Source organism: Pan troglodytes, chromosome 10 (genome assembly GCF_028858775.2).
Source record: "Pan troglodytes isolate AG18354 chromosome 10, NHGRI_mPanTro3-v2.0_pri, whole genome shotgun sequence".
Lineage (NCBI taxonomy): Eukaryota > Metazoa > Chordata > Mammalia > Primates > Hominidae > Pan > Pan troglodytes.
In genome coordinates, this window is record NC_072408.2 from 55769777 (window position 1) to 55788513 (window position 18737).

General features: G+C 41.1%; 1 protein-coding gene across 2 annotated transcripts in view; it reads left to right on the top strand.

Moving 5' to 3' along the window:
• The first annotated feature begins 6499 nt into the window (after positions 1 to 6499).
• The window catches only part of SLC2A13 (solute carrier family 2 member 13), a 337234-nt gene continuing 324996 nt past the window's right edge, over positions 6500 to 18737 (top strand). For both annotated transcript variants that reach the window (XM_522353.9, XM_016923641.3), the window contains exon 1: positions 6500 to 7360. In XM_522353.9, coding sequence (XP_522353.3) covers positions 6805 to 7360 — 556 coding nt within the window. In that variant the 5' untranslated portion in view covers positions 6500 to 6804. The remainder of the gene's footprint in view (positions 7361 to 18737) is intronic.

The window sequence follows — 18737 nt, forward strand, 5'->3', positions numbered from 1 at the left end:
TAACACTCATTAGCCAATTATAAAATATATGTTGATTGTTTCAGCTGCATACTTTGCTTAGTTTTAACTTGATAAATTCATTCAATTTGGCTAAGTAGGGTCACAGTGGTACCATGCCTACTGTACTTACAATTTCCGACAGAGTGAGTGTTACAACTGAGTTTACAATTTGGATTCAAAATGCAAAACAAAATATATAAAATTGTTTAAAACAGAGTGATCAGTAAGGAGCTCATCATGTTACAAGTTCAATTTAAAGGGTATTTTCCACCTGGGCCTGGTGGCTCATGCCTGTAATCCCAGCACTTTGGGATGCTAAAGCAGGAGGGAGGTTGAGGTGGAAGGATCGCTTGAACCTAGTAGGTCAAGGATGCAGTAAGCTGTGATGGCACTGCTGTACTCAAGCCTGGACTACAAAGCAAGACCCTGGCTCAAAATTTAATAAATAAATAAATAAAAATAAAATTATTTCCCACTAACTAGCTCAAACATTGAAACTGCCTGAAGAACCAGTCTCAAACCAAACTAATCACATCTTAGTGAAATAAAGTGAGTTGTTAGTTTCATTCGTGAGTCTACTTTGAAACAAATACTTCCCATTGTTCTCATTTCAGATCACTCAATCCTGCTTAATGAGAGCATTCCTTGAATTGACAAGTCAAATTGGGTTTTCTTTTTTGTTTCTTTTTAACTTTGATCATTTGTAGGTATTCATCTGGGTCAATAAAGAATATTTTGACACTCCACAACCAAAATTCAACTACTCTGGTTTTTTTTTCCCTGTAGCAATCATTTAGTACATTGTGCTATGTATTATTAGTTACTTTTATATTTGGTCATGTGGATATTTTACTAGCTGAAAGACATTACATTTGAGGATAGGAACTAGGTACTATCCTTATGTGTATACATTGGAAACTTATGATATCTGAAAATGCTGAAGTCCTCTTGCCACTTTGGGGGAAGCCAGTGGAGGGCAAACCCAATATGCTAAGAATAGCAGAGTAGAGAAAGTGATAGAACCTGGCTCCTTCATAACATTTTTGGAAAAAGCTGATCATACCATTCCCGATGTTGCCCAACAGCTGGCCATTCAGATTCATGCCATGTATTTCTGTAGTGTTTAGGACAGTTTGAACGTGGATTATCTGTTAGAATTGAAATCATCCAAATATGAATACCGTATTATTATTCCCAGTTACAGAAGAGAAAACTGAAGCTTATAGAGAATAAGTTGCCCAAGGTTACACAAGGAAGTAGCATAGTGAAGACATGAAGTGGAGTCTTTGTGACTACATCTAGGCTCACTCCATCCCTCACCCCCAAATACACAAGATTACCCATTTAACAGAACTCTTTCCCTATTCTTGTTATTAATATCATCTTCTTTCTTATGATGATGTTCTTTTTTGTTTCCTTGCCTTTTTTTCTCAGAGGAAGAAGTGTCTCTCCTCCTCCCTATGGCTAGGCTAGCCTTGCCTCACCCCATATGTTCTTGCTCATATCCTTTCTGCCTTCTTTGGGACTTTGTCCTATCAATCATTCCAGCTCTTGAATTGACTATTTCTTTTTACTTCAGCATCTAAATAAATTCATGTCATACCTAATCCCCATCCACACCCTTTCCCTTGATCCTGATAACTCTTTAAGCTACTCTTTCATTACATTTAGCAAGAGACTTATAGAAAATGCAGCCTATGTTTGATATTTCCACTAATTTCATCTTAATTAAAATTGCTTTCTTAAAAGTCTCTGAGGGGAAAGAGGCATTGCAACTCTCCCTACCCAAAGGAGGAGGAGATGATATAATGATGTGTCACAGGCTCTATTGCTGATCAGGTCATAGTTACTAGTGGGCAGGGTCAGTGTATGTTAAAAGGTCATCCATCCCTCATGCTTTCTTGTGCTTCCTGCTCCTTGTCTCTCTGTAGTGGCAGATCTAGACAGGGCACTGGCCATTGGGGTATGCTGACCATCTTTTCTTATTTCCCTCCATTCTTGTCTCCTTCCTTTCAGCTTTTTCCTCCTCCTCCTTACAGCAAGTCAAAGAAAGGTTCTTGTGGGAAGTACTAAATACCCAAGTATCTTATACTTCATAACTAAGCCATAGGACCCATACTTTACCTTTGTACTTATTAATAATACAGTATCTTTCTTCTGATGCTGCTATTGCTTATTATACATACAGACATGAGGAATAATCAAAATGATGGGATTCTGGCATTACTAGGCTTCATGAAGGTAATACCATCAAAATAACATTTTGATTTTTCACAGTCACCGTTCATTGACTTTCTATTTTTTTTTTTTTTTTTTTGAGACAGAGTCTCTCTGTTGCCCAGGCTGTAGTGCAGTGGTGCAATCTCGACTCACTGCAACCTCTGCCTCCTGGGTTCAAATGATTCTCCTACCTCAGTCTCCCAAGTAGCTGGGATTACAGGGATGCGCCACCACACGCAGCTAATTTTTATATTTTTAGTAGAGATGGGGTTTCACAATGTTGGCCAGGCTGGTCTTGAACTCCTCACCTCAGATGATCCACTTACCTCGGTCTCCCAAAGTGCTGGTATTACAAGCATGAGCCACTGCATCTGGTCTTTCATTGACTTTCTATAATAAAATTCAAAGATTTTCCATGAGTTTTCATTCTCTTTGATCTCTGTGTAATATAATTGATTCTCTTAGCCAGTTCTTCCTTCTTGAAATGGTTTACTTGGCTTTTATGCCATGTTAACTTACTAATTACTTATGGCAACTCAAATATATTGGTTTTATTGCCAGCATTTATTCGCCTGACTTCTGGCAAAATAGCACATCACATTTCTTATGGGAAAACCTCCTATAGTCTAAGCTCATGTAATTTACCTTCACTCACAGCTCATGATGTGGGTGTTGATTGGCCCCAGCCTGATCACCAAACTGTAATCTCCCAGCTGCAGTAACTGGGGCAGGAATGGTACCACAACTGACAAATCCAATTAGATACAATATAAGTTTGCTAGGGCTTTGGAGAAAGAGGCTCTTTTTCTGTCCTTTCAGACATGAGTGGAAAAGGATATTATATTAGGCTGTTCTTGCTATAAAGAAATATCTGAGACTGGATATTTTATAAGAAAAGAGGTTTAATTGGCTCACAGTTCTGCAGGCTGTACAGAAAGCACAGCACTGGCATCTGCTTCTGGAAAGATCTCAGGAAGCTTACAATCATGGCGGAAGGCAAAGGGGGAGCAGGCACATCACACGGTGAAAGCAAAGGACCAGATCTCCTGTGAACTCAAAAGGAGCTCATTTATCGCCAAGGAGATGACCCAAGCCATTCATTTGGGATCCACCCCCAGGATCTAAACAAGTCTCGTCAGGCCTCAACTTCAACACGGGGGATTACATCTCAACATGCGATTTTGATGGGGACAAATATCCAAACTATCTCAGGTATAGGGCTTGGAGTTTGCTACAGCCCTTTGAGCACCACATAAAATTTAAGAATGGAGCCTAAGGAGTAGGAAGCAGAGTGGAGAAATGGACGTCTGTGTGACATCCTGGTGTTTTTAGTCCTTTATGCAACTGCACTTGACGCCAACTTATTAGAGAGTTTTCAGAGACAATAGACAATAAATACTCCCTCTTTCCCATTATTTTGGCTTAAACCAGTTTGATCTCGATTTTCTATCTCTTGCATCCAAAACAATTCAAAAACAAACAAATAAAACAACAATACATATATATGTATTTTACCATGTACATACATATGCATATAAATTCATAGAGAAAGTTCTGGAAAGATACATTTCAAAGTGGTAGAGGTGGTTATCTCTGGCCAAAGGGGTCTGTTATGGTGGGAAAGACGATTGAGAAGGGGCTTTTCGCCTTTCTTTATTGTTAGACTGCTTTGGAACATGTTACTGGAGGTTGTAAAGCAAATATCCTCAAAGCTGGAACTATAGAACTCACTGCAAACCAATAATGACTCTTGTAATTAAATTTGCCCTGCAATAGCAATTAATTATATTTCAAAAATACCCTTTAACACTTACTCTCGTCAATGAGTAGTTGCTGCACCATTATCTGCTCTTCAAATGAGAAAAAAAAAAGCAAAGCACAAGCTAATCTTGTGGTTTGTGGAAAGTTTTACGGTAAAACAATGGTGGTGTTGACATTCATCTCTTTTGATTCTCAGCCCATGGGTTTTCCAGTTCATCATAAACCGCAGCTGGGGCCGACTTTGGGGAACTCCATATTAGACTCACGCGCTGATGCTAAGTTGAACTGGACTCCCTCTCAAGGCTGAGACGAATTCTGTTTAACTCTCCGAAGCTTTTTTTTTTTTTTTTTTTTTGAGACGGAATCTCGCTCTGTCGCCCAGGCTGGATTGCAGTGGCACGATCTCGGCTCACTGCAACCTCTGCCTCCTGGGTTCAAGCAATACTCTGCCTCAGCCTCCCGAGTTGCTGGGATTACAGACGCGTGCCGCCATGCCCGGCTAACTTTTGTATTTTTAGTAGAGACAGGGTTTCACCACGTTGGCCAGGCTGGTCTTGAACTCCTGACCCCGTAATCCACCCGCCTCAGCCTCCCAAAGTGCTGTGATTACAGGCGTGAGCCACCGCGCCCGGCCTCCGATGCCTTTTTTTTCACATCACATTTCTTTTAAAATGTAACCTGACCGCAGATACATAACTGTCCTAATACGGAACAGAATTTTTAAAGTAGTTTCTTGTTCTATGACCCAAAGCTGAATTTCAAGCAAGGAATGCTCAGGAACCAAGACGTTCACTGCACCAGCTGAGACAAAAAGTAGTTTATTTTCATCTCAGCAAGAGGGAACTGTCAAAGAACCAGATGCTTCTCATCTGCGGAGCCCTTCTCTTCAGAAGCCGTGGGAATTGGCTCACCACCAGGGGGCGCAGTTTTACTATACCGTAGCATGCCGCGGAAAAGGCGCGCTCTCACCTGCAATATTGTCCGAGGTCTGAATATTTAAGAGTTCATTGCTGCAGATCTAAAGGCTCTCTCTGTTTAACTGATGCCTGGGAATGACGGTAGAGCCTTGCTTTAAAGCCAGACGATAACATTTAAATAGTTAAGCCCTCTGGCTTCATTAGTTTATTTTTCCTTGTTGCTGGCAAGGAAAGTACTATATTGTAGAGATAATCGTGACTGATAATCAAAACGAAAGCAGTTTTGACAAATTCTAATATAAGTTTTTACTGAAACAGGAATGACAAAATCCTTTTGTCTGAAAGGAAAAAAGTTATAGCTGCATGAAAAATAGGCCCCAGGCTAAGAAAGCTTTTGCTCAAATAAGGGAAATAAAAGAGCAGTGGAATTGTAGGAATACAATCATATGATGCTTGACTTTTTGCCCTCAGCCTGAAGAATGAAAGCAAATTAGAGGCACAAAACATCTTTAGCAGTTCCAGCTGCTAGGAAGGCTGAGGCAGGAGAATCGCTTGAACCTGGGAGGCGGAGGCTGCAGTGTGCCGAGATAGCGCCACTGCACTCCAGCCTGGGCGACAGAGCGAGAATCTGTCTCAAAAACAAAACAAAACAAACTATCTTTAGCCCCTGATGCGCAACTGTATATTTTAAAAACATTTAAATTAAAGGGGGAAACAAACCCCAAATGAACCAACAACTGTTAATTCACTCAACAGTTTAAAAAATTGGTTGCAAATAACGTTATCTTTGCTTTGTTTCAAGTAAATGAGGCTGTTAAAACAGTGCCTCATGGAGGGCAACAGTGGGGATTCTCAGGAGAGAAGCTATCCTACCTTTTGGTTAGCATGTTGGGGCGGGGAAATGGAGACTGCCTGCCGAATCATAAATCAGGGTCTTGAGTTTTCTTTCTATTTCTGGGAATTACCCGTTACATGAGTGGAATGCATATATGTGAATTTTCTTTTACAGGTCGGGGATCTACGGAAGGAGGGTTTGGGATTCACCACAGAGATATGTTATCTCTGTCCTCAAAGAATCAAATGTACCATTCCTTTAAAATAAGCATAAATTGAGGAGGGACTGGCGATGAGAGTGGAAACTAGCTATAGAAATGGGAGCATGCAGCCCTGAATTGCTCCAGAACAAACACATTTAATGCCAGGGAAGTAGACCACGCTGGGTAATGTCACAATACTATAAAAGGAAGGGTACTTGCTAGGTCCTATTCTAGGATATTTTTTCCAGCCCTCTCTCTAGGCTGCTGGAAGGACAGTGAGGCTGGTTTAGGTGCTCTCTCCCTCCTCTCCAAACACGGCAAACATTCTGGGTGGCTTCCCGTCGGGAAGCCTGTTGCCTGATGGCATCGCCACATTGGCTTGCTCCACCGCTGCAGCTCGGAAGGCAGGGTTAATTCCATACAGTTGCCAGAGCCCTAAATGAGGGAGCCTAGGTCAGAGGTCGCACCCACCGGGAGGGCGGGGTTTAGGGGTCCGGGGCGGGCTGAGCCTGGCCCCGCCCAAGGAGGGGGCGGGACGTTTCCCGGGCCCCGCCCCGCCGGCCCGGGGTTGCACGTGACCCGCGGTCCCGCCTCCCGCCCGCTCCGCAGCGCCAGCTCGGCAGGCGCGGGGCGTGAGTGTGGAGTGAGACCCGCCGGGCTCCAACTCCGCAGCGTCGGAGCGCGGCGGGCAGCAACTTTCTCCCCGGAGCGGCCGTGGCGGCGGCTGCTGCCGTGGCAGCCGGAGCGGAAGCCGGGAGGAAGAAAGCGGCGGCAGCGGCGGTTGCTCCCGCCGGCTCGGGCTGTCTAGCTCGCCGAGACTGCCGGCCCGCGGAGCCGCGTACCCCCGGGCAGCCCCGGGCCCCTGCCCTATGTCCCGCAAGGCAAGCGAGAATGTGGAGTACACGCTGCGGAGCCTGAGCAGCCTGATGGGCGAGCGGCGCAGGAAGCAGCAGGAGCCGGACGCGGCGAGCGCGGCCGGGGAGTGCAGCCTCCTGGCTGCCGCCGAATCGAGCACCAGCCTGCAGAGCGCGGGCGCGGGCGGCGGCGGCGTCGGGGACCTGGAGCGCGCGGCGCGGCGGCAGTTCCAGCAGGACGAGACCCCCGCCTTCGTGTACGTGGTGGCCGTCTTCTCCGCGCTGGGCGGCTTCCTGTTTGGCTATGACACCGGGGTGGTGTCAGGGGCCATGCTGCTGCTCAAGCGGCAGCTCAGTCTGGACGCGCTGTGGCAGGAGCTGCTGGTGTCCAGCACGGTGGGGGCGGCTGCCGTCTCGGCGCTGGCCGGAGGCGCCCTCAACGGCGTCTTCGGCCGCCGGGCTGCCATCCTCCTGGCCAGTGCCCTCTTCACCGCCGGCTCCGCGGTGCTGGCTGCGGCCAACAACAAGGAGACACTGCTCGCCGGCCGCCTGGTCGTGGGACTCGGCATCGGTGAGTTCGGGCTCCGTGAAGGGCGCCCGGGATCCCATTGTCACCGCCCTTGACCCTGGGTGTTGCGTGCCTCTTGCCCATCGGGGTCCCCGTCTGGTCTCCCAGGGTCAGAGAATCCTCCACTTCTCTGGCCTCCAGAGCCCATCTGTTTGTTGGTCCAGCCTCCAAGGCTCTCCCGGGAGGTGGGAGGGTCGGGGGGGAGGGGGTGTCACTCTAGTCTCCCTCGAGCCCACGTGGAATCTTTGATAGGCCACGGACCAGTCAGTCCAAGTGGTTGTTGCCTCTCAGCACTTCCAGAAACCTAGCTGAGCACCAGCTCTTTCCTTGATCCAGCCTAACCTGATGCTGCTTCTTGAGCTTACGAGGGTCTCTGCTTTCCTGCACTGTCCCACCTTGCCTCTCCACTGCTAGCCCCTTTCGTTTTCTGGGGCTCCCAGCCTGGAACCTAGACCATCGTCAAGTTACAGTGAGATAATATTTAGAGTTAAGTAATTCTGGACTCTGAAAGGTTTATTAGCTACCCCTGCCCTCTTTCCTTATCTAGCATTTGTCTTTAGATGGCATCTCCTTTTGCTTTTATGCTTTTTCTATTGCCTTTCAGCTTTCATTGTTTTCCCAAGTAAATTCCATTCTCCTCTGTTTTTCCAACTTTTTCATTAGAATCCTTTTTTATCCATTCTCCTCTTTGTTTTTCCTCTCCTGCTTTCCAGTTGGGAACCAAATTGTCTATTAAAGGTCATATTCACTTCCTTAATTCATTTAGGAGCTACTCCCCCTGTGGATAAATGCCCAGCAAGATAAATGTTTGGAATTTACTTAAAAAATGAAGGCATTAAGGTTCTCCTGGCGTTGAATTTTTTTCACCCTGGTTGCTGAGCAGGGGAGGTACAATTGGCAAGTTTTTGGCAGAGGGAAGCTATTTGGAATGTGCTCTGTATTATTAGAAAGCACTTTTGAGGGAAAGTGGGGGGCTGTGACTTAAATCTCACTAGTAATTTTTCTAAGACACACCGCTGATGCTTTTTTAATGTTTCGTTTCATAATTCAGTTTTTTGTTTCCCTTAGGGTGCTGTTGAAGTATTTCTTCCCTATGGCTGGGGCTTGATGAAAGCGCTTTAAACCTGGGGCTGCTGCTGATCTGTGTATTCACCACTTGTTTGATGTTTGTGCTTTTCACCCTTTCTCTGTGGGTTCTGAAGGGAAGCAAAGGCCATATATTCAACTCCACATGCGGGAACCATGAGCCTAAAACCCAGCTCACTGCACTTTATATTCAAAGTTTGTCAGTAGTGACCTTCCTTTTGCTGTTTATTGTACTGTTAATTAGCAAAGGTAGGGCAAAGCTCTCCGTAACATATTAAGTTGGCACAAAAATATCCAAAGTGACCAAAAAATCCAGCTGAAATGAAACCTATTTGTGTGGAAACTACTTGTGCCTTCAGGACCCTTCAACAAATAACCTGCTGTTTAAGTGACCACGATTCTTTTCTCAGCATTGTCTGCTTGGGACATCTGGACCTTTTTTGTTGCTTCTGACATAGAAATAACATCATTTTAGGTAGCAAGAATTGTTCTGTCAACCTGAATCTTTTCTGTAATTTTGAAATTGGAATCATGCTTTGCAGAGCTGTCTAAATGAAGCTTCCTAGTGTTTTGCTATGGCAGGTATTGGTTAAAATCTTGGGTATTATGTTTACTCTTTTTATCTGACCTGCAAATTGAGCCCTGTTCTGTGTAAGGTCCCCTTCCAGATGTTGTGAGCTGAATAGTGAGGAGAATGTATTATACTTTAGTAAATGTAGCAAGGTGGGGCAAAAGCAACGTAGAACTTGCTAAGCTTTATAAGATAGGTTATCAGAGATGGCTGATGAATTCAGAGGGGGTACAGTTATCTCCAACAGAGGGAAGCCAGAAGCTCTTACCAATGGAAATGGTACGTTGACATGTCAGTATTTTAACAGAAACGAGGAAAGGACGTTCTAAGCAAGGGGCAAAATGGGTAAAGGAAGGAAAGCATAGGGCATACTTGGGGAATAGGTGGAAGCAGCAATAGAGGACAAAGCAGGAGATCAGATTGGAAGTGTTGGTGTGCAAGAGCTGTGGAGGCCTCTCTGTCTTGCAGCCTCATTCTGTGGTCTCTGGGCTGGTTGGTTCAATAGAGAAGCCCAGTTTAGATATGTTCTCCATTCAGTTCTGGTGTGGCCCATCTCACTTCCAGAAACATACCTCTCAGAATAGAAGCCCTGAGGCAGTTTCGTAAAAGCCCTCTTCATTTACAAAATGAAGAATGTTTTAAAATCATAAACAGGCTTTGAAATAGGCCGCATTCAAAACAAAACAGTAATGAAATAAATCCACTTCAAATTAGGATTAAAATTAGGATCTATGCAAAGCATGTAATTATACACATAAAATCATTAAAACTTACAAAGAAAATCACTTTTTTTAAAGCTACAAGGAAATGGGTTCCTAACATGAGCATTTTTTGAGGGATATTAAATCAGTTTGCTTGTTTGGTACACAATCTGGGTTAATTTTATGCCATTGTTTTTTAAGTAGTTAAATTTTATGTGTAGTCAGAGATTTGTTGTTTTGTCCTTATGATATTTAGGAAATGTTGATGAATAACAAAATGTGGCTTTTGATACCTTTTTCAGACAAGTTTGCTGTAAGAACTTCTTTCCTCCACACGTTTACCTGTGGTAAAATATACGGCCCATGTGGGTCAGGGATTTCTGCTCATTTTGTTCACTGATATATTCCTGCCACATAGGAGATACTTGTTGAATAAATGAATGGTGAGCAAAAACGAAAAAAAAAATCCAAATTCCATTGCTGGTCGGGTAGCACTTTAAGGTAGGATTGTTCTTTTCAAACCACAAAAATAGTGCATTATCAAAATATTTGAAAGGGCATCTAAAGGTTTTGGTTGTAATAGTTTAATGAAATCATTATCTATTCAACACTTGCTAATTAAGCTTCCATTATGGATCCTGTCAGATATGGGGCAGGCAGTAATTAGATAAAAATCCCACCCTGGAGGTGTTCATTTTATAATGGACTAGAAAGATACATAAACACGCAATTAAAAGAGACATTTCTCTGTAGTGCCAGATGACACACAGAAGAGTAAGTGGTCAGTTGATTCTTTCAGGGGAAAAAATAGAACACAGGATTGAGGAAAGTTCTACAGTGGGATATTCAAAGTAGGGTTTGAAGAGTGAGTAGGTGTTCAGCAGATGATGTAGATGTAGCCAGAAAAGTGCTTATTTAGTGCTTTAGTATGTTCGAGACCTGGTGGTAGTACTTTACACATATTACCTCATTTAATCTTCCTGAGTCTGAGGAATGGGTCTCCTTTTGTTGGGTGTGGAAACAGTTAAATGGCAAGGTCACTGATTACAGAGACAGGATTAAAAAAAAAAAACAACCTTGAGTCTTTTGCTCTGTTACCCTACTGGGCATTTAAGGTGGAGTTAATAGCTGGTGTAAGGGCACAGAAAAATCAAATTAGTATTTGAAGCATAGATGAGTGAGGGTGGTGATGAGGTGGTCATGAGACTGGAATGTTTTGGGGGGATTAGGCTGAATATGGTTTATTTGGAGAGCTTTTAGAGGTTTTCAACAGTAAGTAATGTAATCAGATTTAACATCTCTTGAATCTGAGATGTGAGGGTTTTTGTTTTCCCATTATGCTTTTAAGCTCTTTTACCTTCTTTCTTAAGTCTTCTCATGTCTTTGAAATTTTGGGTATTAGCAATCATTTGCTGAGATGGCTACTACAGGATGGGTAAAGCATAGCATGTGACTGTGAATTACTGATATGGAAGGAGTCAGTGGACCCTTCAGTAGAAACCTTTGACAAAGGCGAAGATAGCAAGGAGTAGAGTGTAGTTATTAATGGGTATTAAATGAATTGTATAGTAAAAGACCTTAAGTATCAGAAGTCAGGGATATGTGTATTTGTTTTGATTTAAGGGTTCTGTTTTCTTGACTGGTTGTAAAAAAAATACTGCGTGCCTGTTTTAAATACGGCATTATTTTGGGTTTTCTTTTCTTTTCTTTTTATTGGTTCACCAGAGTCATCTTTGGTTCCTCTAGTTTATTTTTCTCTTCCACTTGAGTCCTGACACTAGACTTTCTCCATTGTCGCTGCCTGCTACCATGACCATCTGAACTTTTTAAACGTGAAAAGTCGAATTTCAAATAGGACATACGTTTTCCATCCCAGAAATGATTGTATTCTAACAGGGTTAATCTTTTTTTTTTTTTTTTTTTTTTTTGTCTGAGCTGGAGCTTCACTCTTGTCGCCCAGGCTGGAGCACGGTGGCGAGATCTCGGCTCACTGCAACCCCCACCTCCCAGGTTCAAGCGATTCTCCTGCCTCAGCCTCCTGAGTAGCTGGGATTACAGGCGCCTGCCCACCACACCCAGCTAATTTTTGTATTTTTGGTAGAGACAGGGTTTCACCATGTTGGCCAAGCTGGTCTCGAACTCCTGATCTCAGGTGATCTGCCTGCTTCGGCCTTCCAAAGTGCTGGGATTACAGGTGTGAGCCACCACGCCCGACCCAGGGTTAATCTTATTTTGTATGTTCTTTACACACAATCCCATTTTCAGGTGTTTGTTTAGCAGTATTGTACCTATAATCAAGGTTTTTAAGTGTGGTTAGTTACAACAGGATTGAAGAATATGAGTTTGCTCATTTGCTTTATTTATTTTCTATCATTGTGTATCTCCCATGCATAACACACAAGAAATTGTCTAGAAAACACAAAGTACAAGAGCATAGTACTGTTAACACTATTAGCATGTACACAGTCAGTGAAAAAGCATACCCATTAGCCCTTTCTCCCTGGTGTTGGCATTTATTCTACTGCTTATTATAAGTGGTGATTTAGGGCCTGTGTAGGGAATATCAAGAAGTCTCTAAATTTGATAGTCACCAGTATTCAAAACCTTTCCTGAGAATTGACATACTAATTTATACAGCACGGGATTCGTTGAATTAATCTTAGATTTACATCAGTTTCTCCTGTGTCAGCCTCTTTCTGGACTCCCTCTACTTGAACACAATTTGTAGCTGTAAATTGCAGCTTGTAATTAGTATATTATGGCCTGTTGAGTAATACTTTTAAAAATACCACATTTTTTTTCAAACAGCACTTTGAATTCTTCCTCAGTGCAAACGAAATGTAAAATCTTGTTTGATCAAAAAAATGCAATGTTGAGATCAATGTCAACAAAGAATGTCATTTAAGGTAAGCATAGTTGGGCGGAAGCTCCTAATTTTCAAATAGTTAATCAGCTAAAATACAGTTTTGGGGGGAGGTACTCAAATTTTTTTTTTCCACTACTCCCCACTTTCTGTCTTTTTGGTTGTTTTTGAAGGCAGGAATTCTGTATTGGATTTATGCTCCCTACTGGTGTGAAACTGACACATAAAGCCTCCTTTGACTTCTTGTATTTCCTTGTTTTATACACATTAACAGCTTTGTTCCCTCCCCTTTTCTGTCTGGCAGCCTAGGGACTGACACTGCAGTTACAGTGAGGATTATGATCTAGTTGTGTTTGCCTAGTAGTATAGCAACACCCTCTTCAAGTGAGTTGTCAGTAAGATAACGTAAGTCTGTTAACGTGAGTTATGTGAAATTGTTCACGTGACTTCCTTGGAAAACATTATGCTTTTTCATTCATCCATTTTGCCCTCTTATGGATTATAAACTTAAAGTAAGAACACACTCAAAGTTAACTGACTTCACACTAACATCTTTTTGAACACCTTTAATGATGTAGAAACTGCTAAGAGAACTGAAATAGCAAGCAGTCGTTGCTATCTTTACCCAAAATCACCTGAGTCTAATTTTTCTTTTTCTCATATTGTGCTTGGCTCCTTTGTACATCTTTCTTGTCTACACCTTTTTCCATTTCTTTACCTTTCTTTTTCCTGTGACCCATCAGAGTAATAAATAGTAGCAACACTTCTTATAGCACCTATTTCTAATAGTATCAAAACTTCCATTGTCAGGAGGAAAATTCATACTCACCAGAAAAACCTCACACTTTTCCCACATGTAAAATTTAATTTCTCTGGTTGTAGAAAGAGAGAAAAAAGTTTTACGGGTACTTCTAAACTCAAGTTGAGAGTACTACATACTTTCTAGTGCCTTTTATTAAAGGCCACCATTTGAAATGGTGCGGTCTGCAGCATGTGTCCAAGGCCACGTGGCAGGAGCATCGTTTCACAGCAGGGCCAAGCACCGTGACAGCTGGTCACCAGCGAGCAATGGCACCAGTGTTCTTCTGATTTTAGCGCCACCCTGCTGCTGCACTGGGAGGAGTCTAGGCAGTCCATCCTCTTGGCAGGGTGTGGATTGGCCATCAGCTTAGCGGCCAACACTCTGGATGTAGTACTTAAGACTTGTTGAATGCTTAACTTCTAAACATTTTGCACATGCTAATTCACATAGTCTTCATAATAACCCAGGGGGATAATACGGTTACCTTTATTTTAAGATAAGGATATTTAGGCAGAAAGAGTTGAAGTAACTTTCTCATGATCACAAAGCTACTGGGTGGGGCCAGAGTTCAAACCCAAGAGGTCTGGCTTCCCAGCCTGTGCTCAACCAGTCTGTGACACTCACTCACTCACTCCTCCCTGAAACTAGCATAATTGTTCTTTACTATGATATGTCATGTGGACATTACTTTTGTTTGTTTTAGTATAGATTTATTTTTTTATTGTGGTAAAGAACACATAACATTTATACTCTTAACCCATTTTAAGGTGTACAGTTCAGTATTGTTAGGTATATTCACATTGTTGCACAACACATCTCTAGAACATTTTCATCTTGCAAAACTGAAACACTGTGTCTATTAAACACAAATTCCCCAGCCTCTCTTCCCTATCCCTTGGCAATCCACCTTTCTGCCTTCTGTTTCTATGATTTTTACTGCTTTGAATACGTCACGTAAGTGGAATCATGCAGTATTTGTCCTTTGTTGGCTTACTTCACTTGAGGTTCATCATGATGTAGCATATGATAGAATTTCCCTCTTTTTAAAGGCTGCATAATATTCCATTGTGTATGTGTGTATATATATACACACACATAAATATATATACACACACATATAAAAATAAATACACATATATGCATATATAAATATATACACACATATACATATATACACATATATACATATATACATATATATACACATATATACATATATATACACATATATAGGGCATTTAATCTCTCCATTCGTCTGTTGATGGACCTTTGAGTTGTCTCTCCCTCTTGGCTGTTGTGGATAATGCTGCAATGAAGATGGGAGTGCATACATCTCTTTGAGGTCCTTCTTTGAATTATTTTGGATATATACCCAGAATTGAGATTGCTGGACCATGTAGTAGTTCTATTTCTAATTTTTTGAGGAACTTCTATCCCATTTTCCATAGTGGCTGCATTTTACATTGCTACCAGCAGTATACAGGGTTCCAATTTCTCAATATTCTCACCAACATTTGTTGTTTTCTTTTCTTTTGACAGTGGCCATCCTAATGGATATGAAGTGATATGGTGGTTTGGATTTACATTTCTCTTATGATTAGTGATGTGGAACATTTTTTCATAGGCTTGTTGGCCATTTATACATTTGTATATCTTCTTTGGAAAATTGTTTATTGTATTTTCATGTCCCTTACCTATTTTTAATTGGTTTATTGCAGTTGCTGTTGAGTTGTAGAAGTTCCTTATGTATTCTGAATATTAACCCCCTATCAGATATATGATTTGCAAATGTTTTCTTTCATTCCATTGGTTGCTTTTTCACTGTTTATTGTGTCTTTTGATGTACAGTTTTTAAGTTTGATGTAGTCCTATTTGTTTTTGCTAAACACACACAAAACTAAAACTGTTGGAGTCATTTGTCATGCCCCTTGAGAGTAAGCTTTTTGGAAGTTCTAATAAAATACTAGATTTTACTTCTAGGAGTATGTCATTTTGTTCCCTAGAATACATTCTTTGTGAAAATATATTATCTTCATTTCCTTTGATATAATGCTTTTTAGCAGCTTAACAGAGGCATTATAAAAAGTAGGCTCTAAAACAAAGCTCATTCTTTATGCCTATAGGTGTATATGTTTGCATTCACCTCAGTAAGTAGGAACATTGGTATTTTCCTTAGTTTAAGTATGAATTAAAGGAAGTGTAGAGAAATTAGGGAAATTAGCACTGTTAGTAACAGTGCTGAGATTTAAATCTGATCAAGAACCAGTGTGCGCCCCACCTTTCTATTATATGATAAATCCAGTTTTTGATTGTGAAAGCGAAATATAGTCACTATAATGTTTCGTAAATTAGTATTAGTATTTAATGTGCTAGCAATGAAAATCCCAAGATGATACTTTCTAGAATTTCACAAAATGATTGTAATCAGATTGAGGGAACAGTAGTAAGACAGTAGTTATAGACAGAAGAAATTAATGCAAAGAAATAATATATATATAATGTATAGGGTATACTGTATATATTATTAAAACCAGTATAGGATGAATGGAACAGAATCAGAATTCCAGTGATAGATCCAACTGTTTGGAAGAGTTTAGTATTGAGCAAATAAGAGGGAAAATAACGAAGTAACTGAGAAGAGGAAATAGGAATATGAATTTAAAATAATGTAAATGAAATTTAGGTCTCATATTCTCTAGTATATTGGTTTAAGAGTCTCTAATTTTTTTTTGTTTTTTTCTTATCTATATTGATGACATCTTTTATTATAATTTTTAAAACCTCAAAGCAGAGATTTTAAAAGCAAGGCAACAGATTGGAAAAATATTATGGTAAATTTATTTACTTAAAAGAAAATATATTTATCCTCAAATTATACTGAATAGACTGTATACAACAAGAAAAATACAGTTAGTAAATAGACTCTTGGGAAAGTGTTAAACCTTGTTACTAATTACAGGTGAAAATTAAGAGAACACGATACTTACTAAATTAGCAAATTAAAAACTCAGGGCTGGCCGGGCGCGGTGGCTCATGCCTGTAATCCCAGCACTTTGGGAGGCTGAGGCGGGTGGATTATGAGGTCAGGAGATCGAGCCATCCTGGCTAACATGATGAAACCCCATCTCTACTAAAAAGTACAAAAAAAAAAAAAAAATTAGCCAGGCGTGGTGGCGGGCTACTCAGGAGGCTGAGGCAGGAGAATGGCATGAACCTGGGAGGTGGAGCTTGCAGTGAGCTGAGATCGTGCCACTGCACTCCAGCCTGGGCGATAGAGCGAGACTCCATCTCAAGAAAAAAACAAACAGAAAAACCCCAAAAAACTAAGCAAAACTCAGGCTAAGTTGTTGCCTAGGAAAATATGATTTTCTGCTTGTAAAATAAATTGCAATAATTTTCTATAGAGAATATTCTAGATAAAAAGCTGACATGTTTAACATGCTTCATTCATTTTTCTTCATTCAACAAGTTTATTTTGAATTACTAATATGTATTATATACTGTGCTCTTGCAGTTCATTTGTAAAGTTGCTAATAATTCTTTGATCTGGAAATTTCACTTGAGGGATTGTAATATAAGGAAATAAAGAAAAACTCATTTTGTTTAAAGGTATTTATAGATATGCAATATGTAATTTTAAAAAGCTAGGAACCTCCAAGTGCCTAGTAATTGGGAAATGATTAGTTAGACCACATCACATTGACATTAAACACAAAAATGTGTAGACCTTAGATACACATATCCTGCAAATATTAAGCCCAAAGAATAGAACCTACTTGTATGGACATATTGATTGCAACTACCTAAAAAATTACAGCTGGACATAGAGTTTGGAAGAAGGAATAAAGGTGTATGTTTAGTTTACATATAGCACAGGGCCTTTTTTACATTTTATTTTTTTACTCTTCCCTTTAGATCATTATTTTACTTCACACAGATTTTTGTTTTAAAAGGCACAGACACACACATAACAAAACACTGTAGCAAGATACTTTTTTCCAAATTAGATTTTACTTCTTATTCTATGGAAGGACATTTTTAGGAAATAATGACAAAAATGTTGCAATCTAATCATATAATAGTGGTGTGGGTGTATTTTTCCCCCCAGATTTTTAACTCATTGCATGAATTAGCAAGGTGTCATGATATATGAAGTACATTTCTGGGATCTTACTATTGTATGTATCTCAGGAAAGTGTCTTGCTTACTTTATGGCTGAGAATGAGAGCTTCTATGGGCTCCCATCCCACACTCCCTTCTCTCTTTTGGGTTTCCTCAGCTGTTCCTGCCTGGGCCTTGCACAGATGCATCTTCTTCCTGTTTCTGTAGATGAACTGGCTAAGGCCTCTCCCTGTCTCCTATTCAAAGCTGTCATTCCAGCTCTTTCTCTTTTGTCTCATAAAATTTCTTCTTCTACTGGGTTATTCCCATAAGCATGGACACATGCTGTTATTTTTGCAGTCTTAAAAATTTCTGTTTCTGCCCCACTTTATCTTTCAGTTACTATCCTGTTTGTCTCCTTTATTTTACATAAAACAGTTGCCTATATTCCTTCTCTGTAGTTCCTCTCTTCCCTTTTTTTCTGAACCCTATCCAGACAGGCTCTCATCCTTACCACTCCACTGGCATTGCTCTTGTCAACTTTACTGTGCCCTCTGTGTTGCTCAGTGCAAGGACTGTCTTCAGTCCTACTTGTCCTACCAAAGGCATTTGACACAAGTAAATCATGTCTTTATGGGCCATTTTCTTTGGCTTTTGGACACCATATTCTCCCAGCTTTTTCTGTAGGCTGCTCTTTCCCCCATCTCCTTTGCAGATTCCTCTTCATCTCCCAGACCTCTTAATTTGGGCCAGCCTCAGAGCTCTCCTCTTCTCTACATTTACTTCTTTGGGGATCTCATCTTGTCTCATGGCTTGGAATACCTTCTGTGTTGCTGAGAACTCCCAAATCTAGATTTCAGCCCAGACCTGTCTCCTGATCTCCAGATGCTTGCACCCGACTTCCCTGTTTTGTCCACCATCTCCCGCTTAGCAGGTCAGAGCATTCCTCCTGGGGCTTGCACCAAAAGCCTTGGAGTTGTCCTTGACTACCTCATGTGCCCCTTATCCAGTCGGCTAGGAAATCCTTTGAATCTAGGCCCTAATTATAACTGAAATCTGTTTCTTATCACTTCCACTGCAATCACCCTGATCCCAAATGCCACCCATCTCTCACTTGGAGTATTTCAAGAGTCTGCTACGTGTTCACCCTGCCTTTTTCTTGACCCCTCTGCTTTCTTTTTATACACATGAGAGCCAGAATGATTCATTTAAAATATAAATCAGACTATGCCACTTCTCTGCCCAAAGCCCCTGAT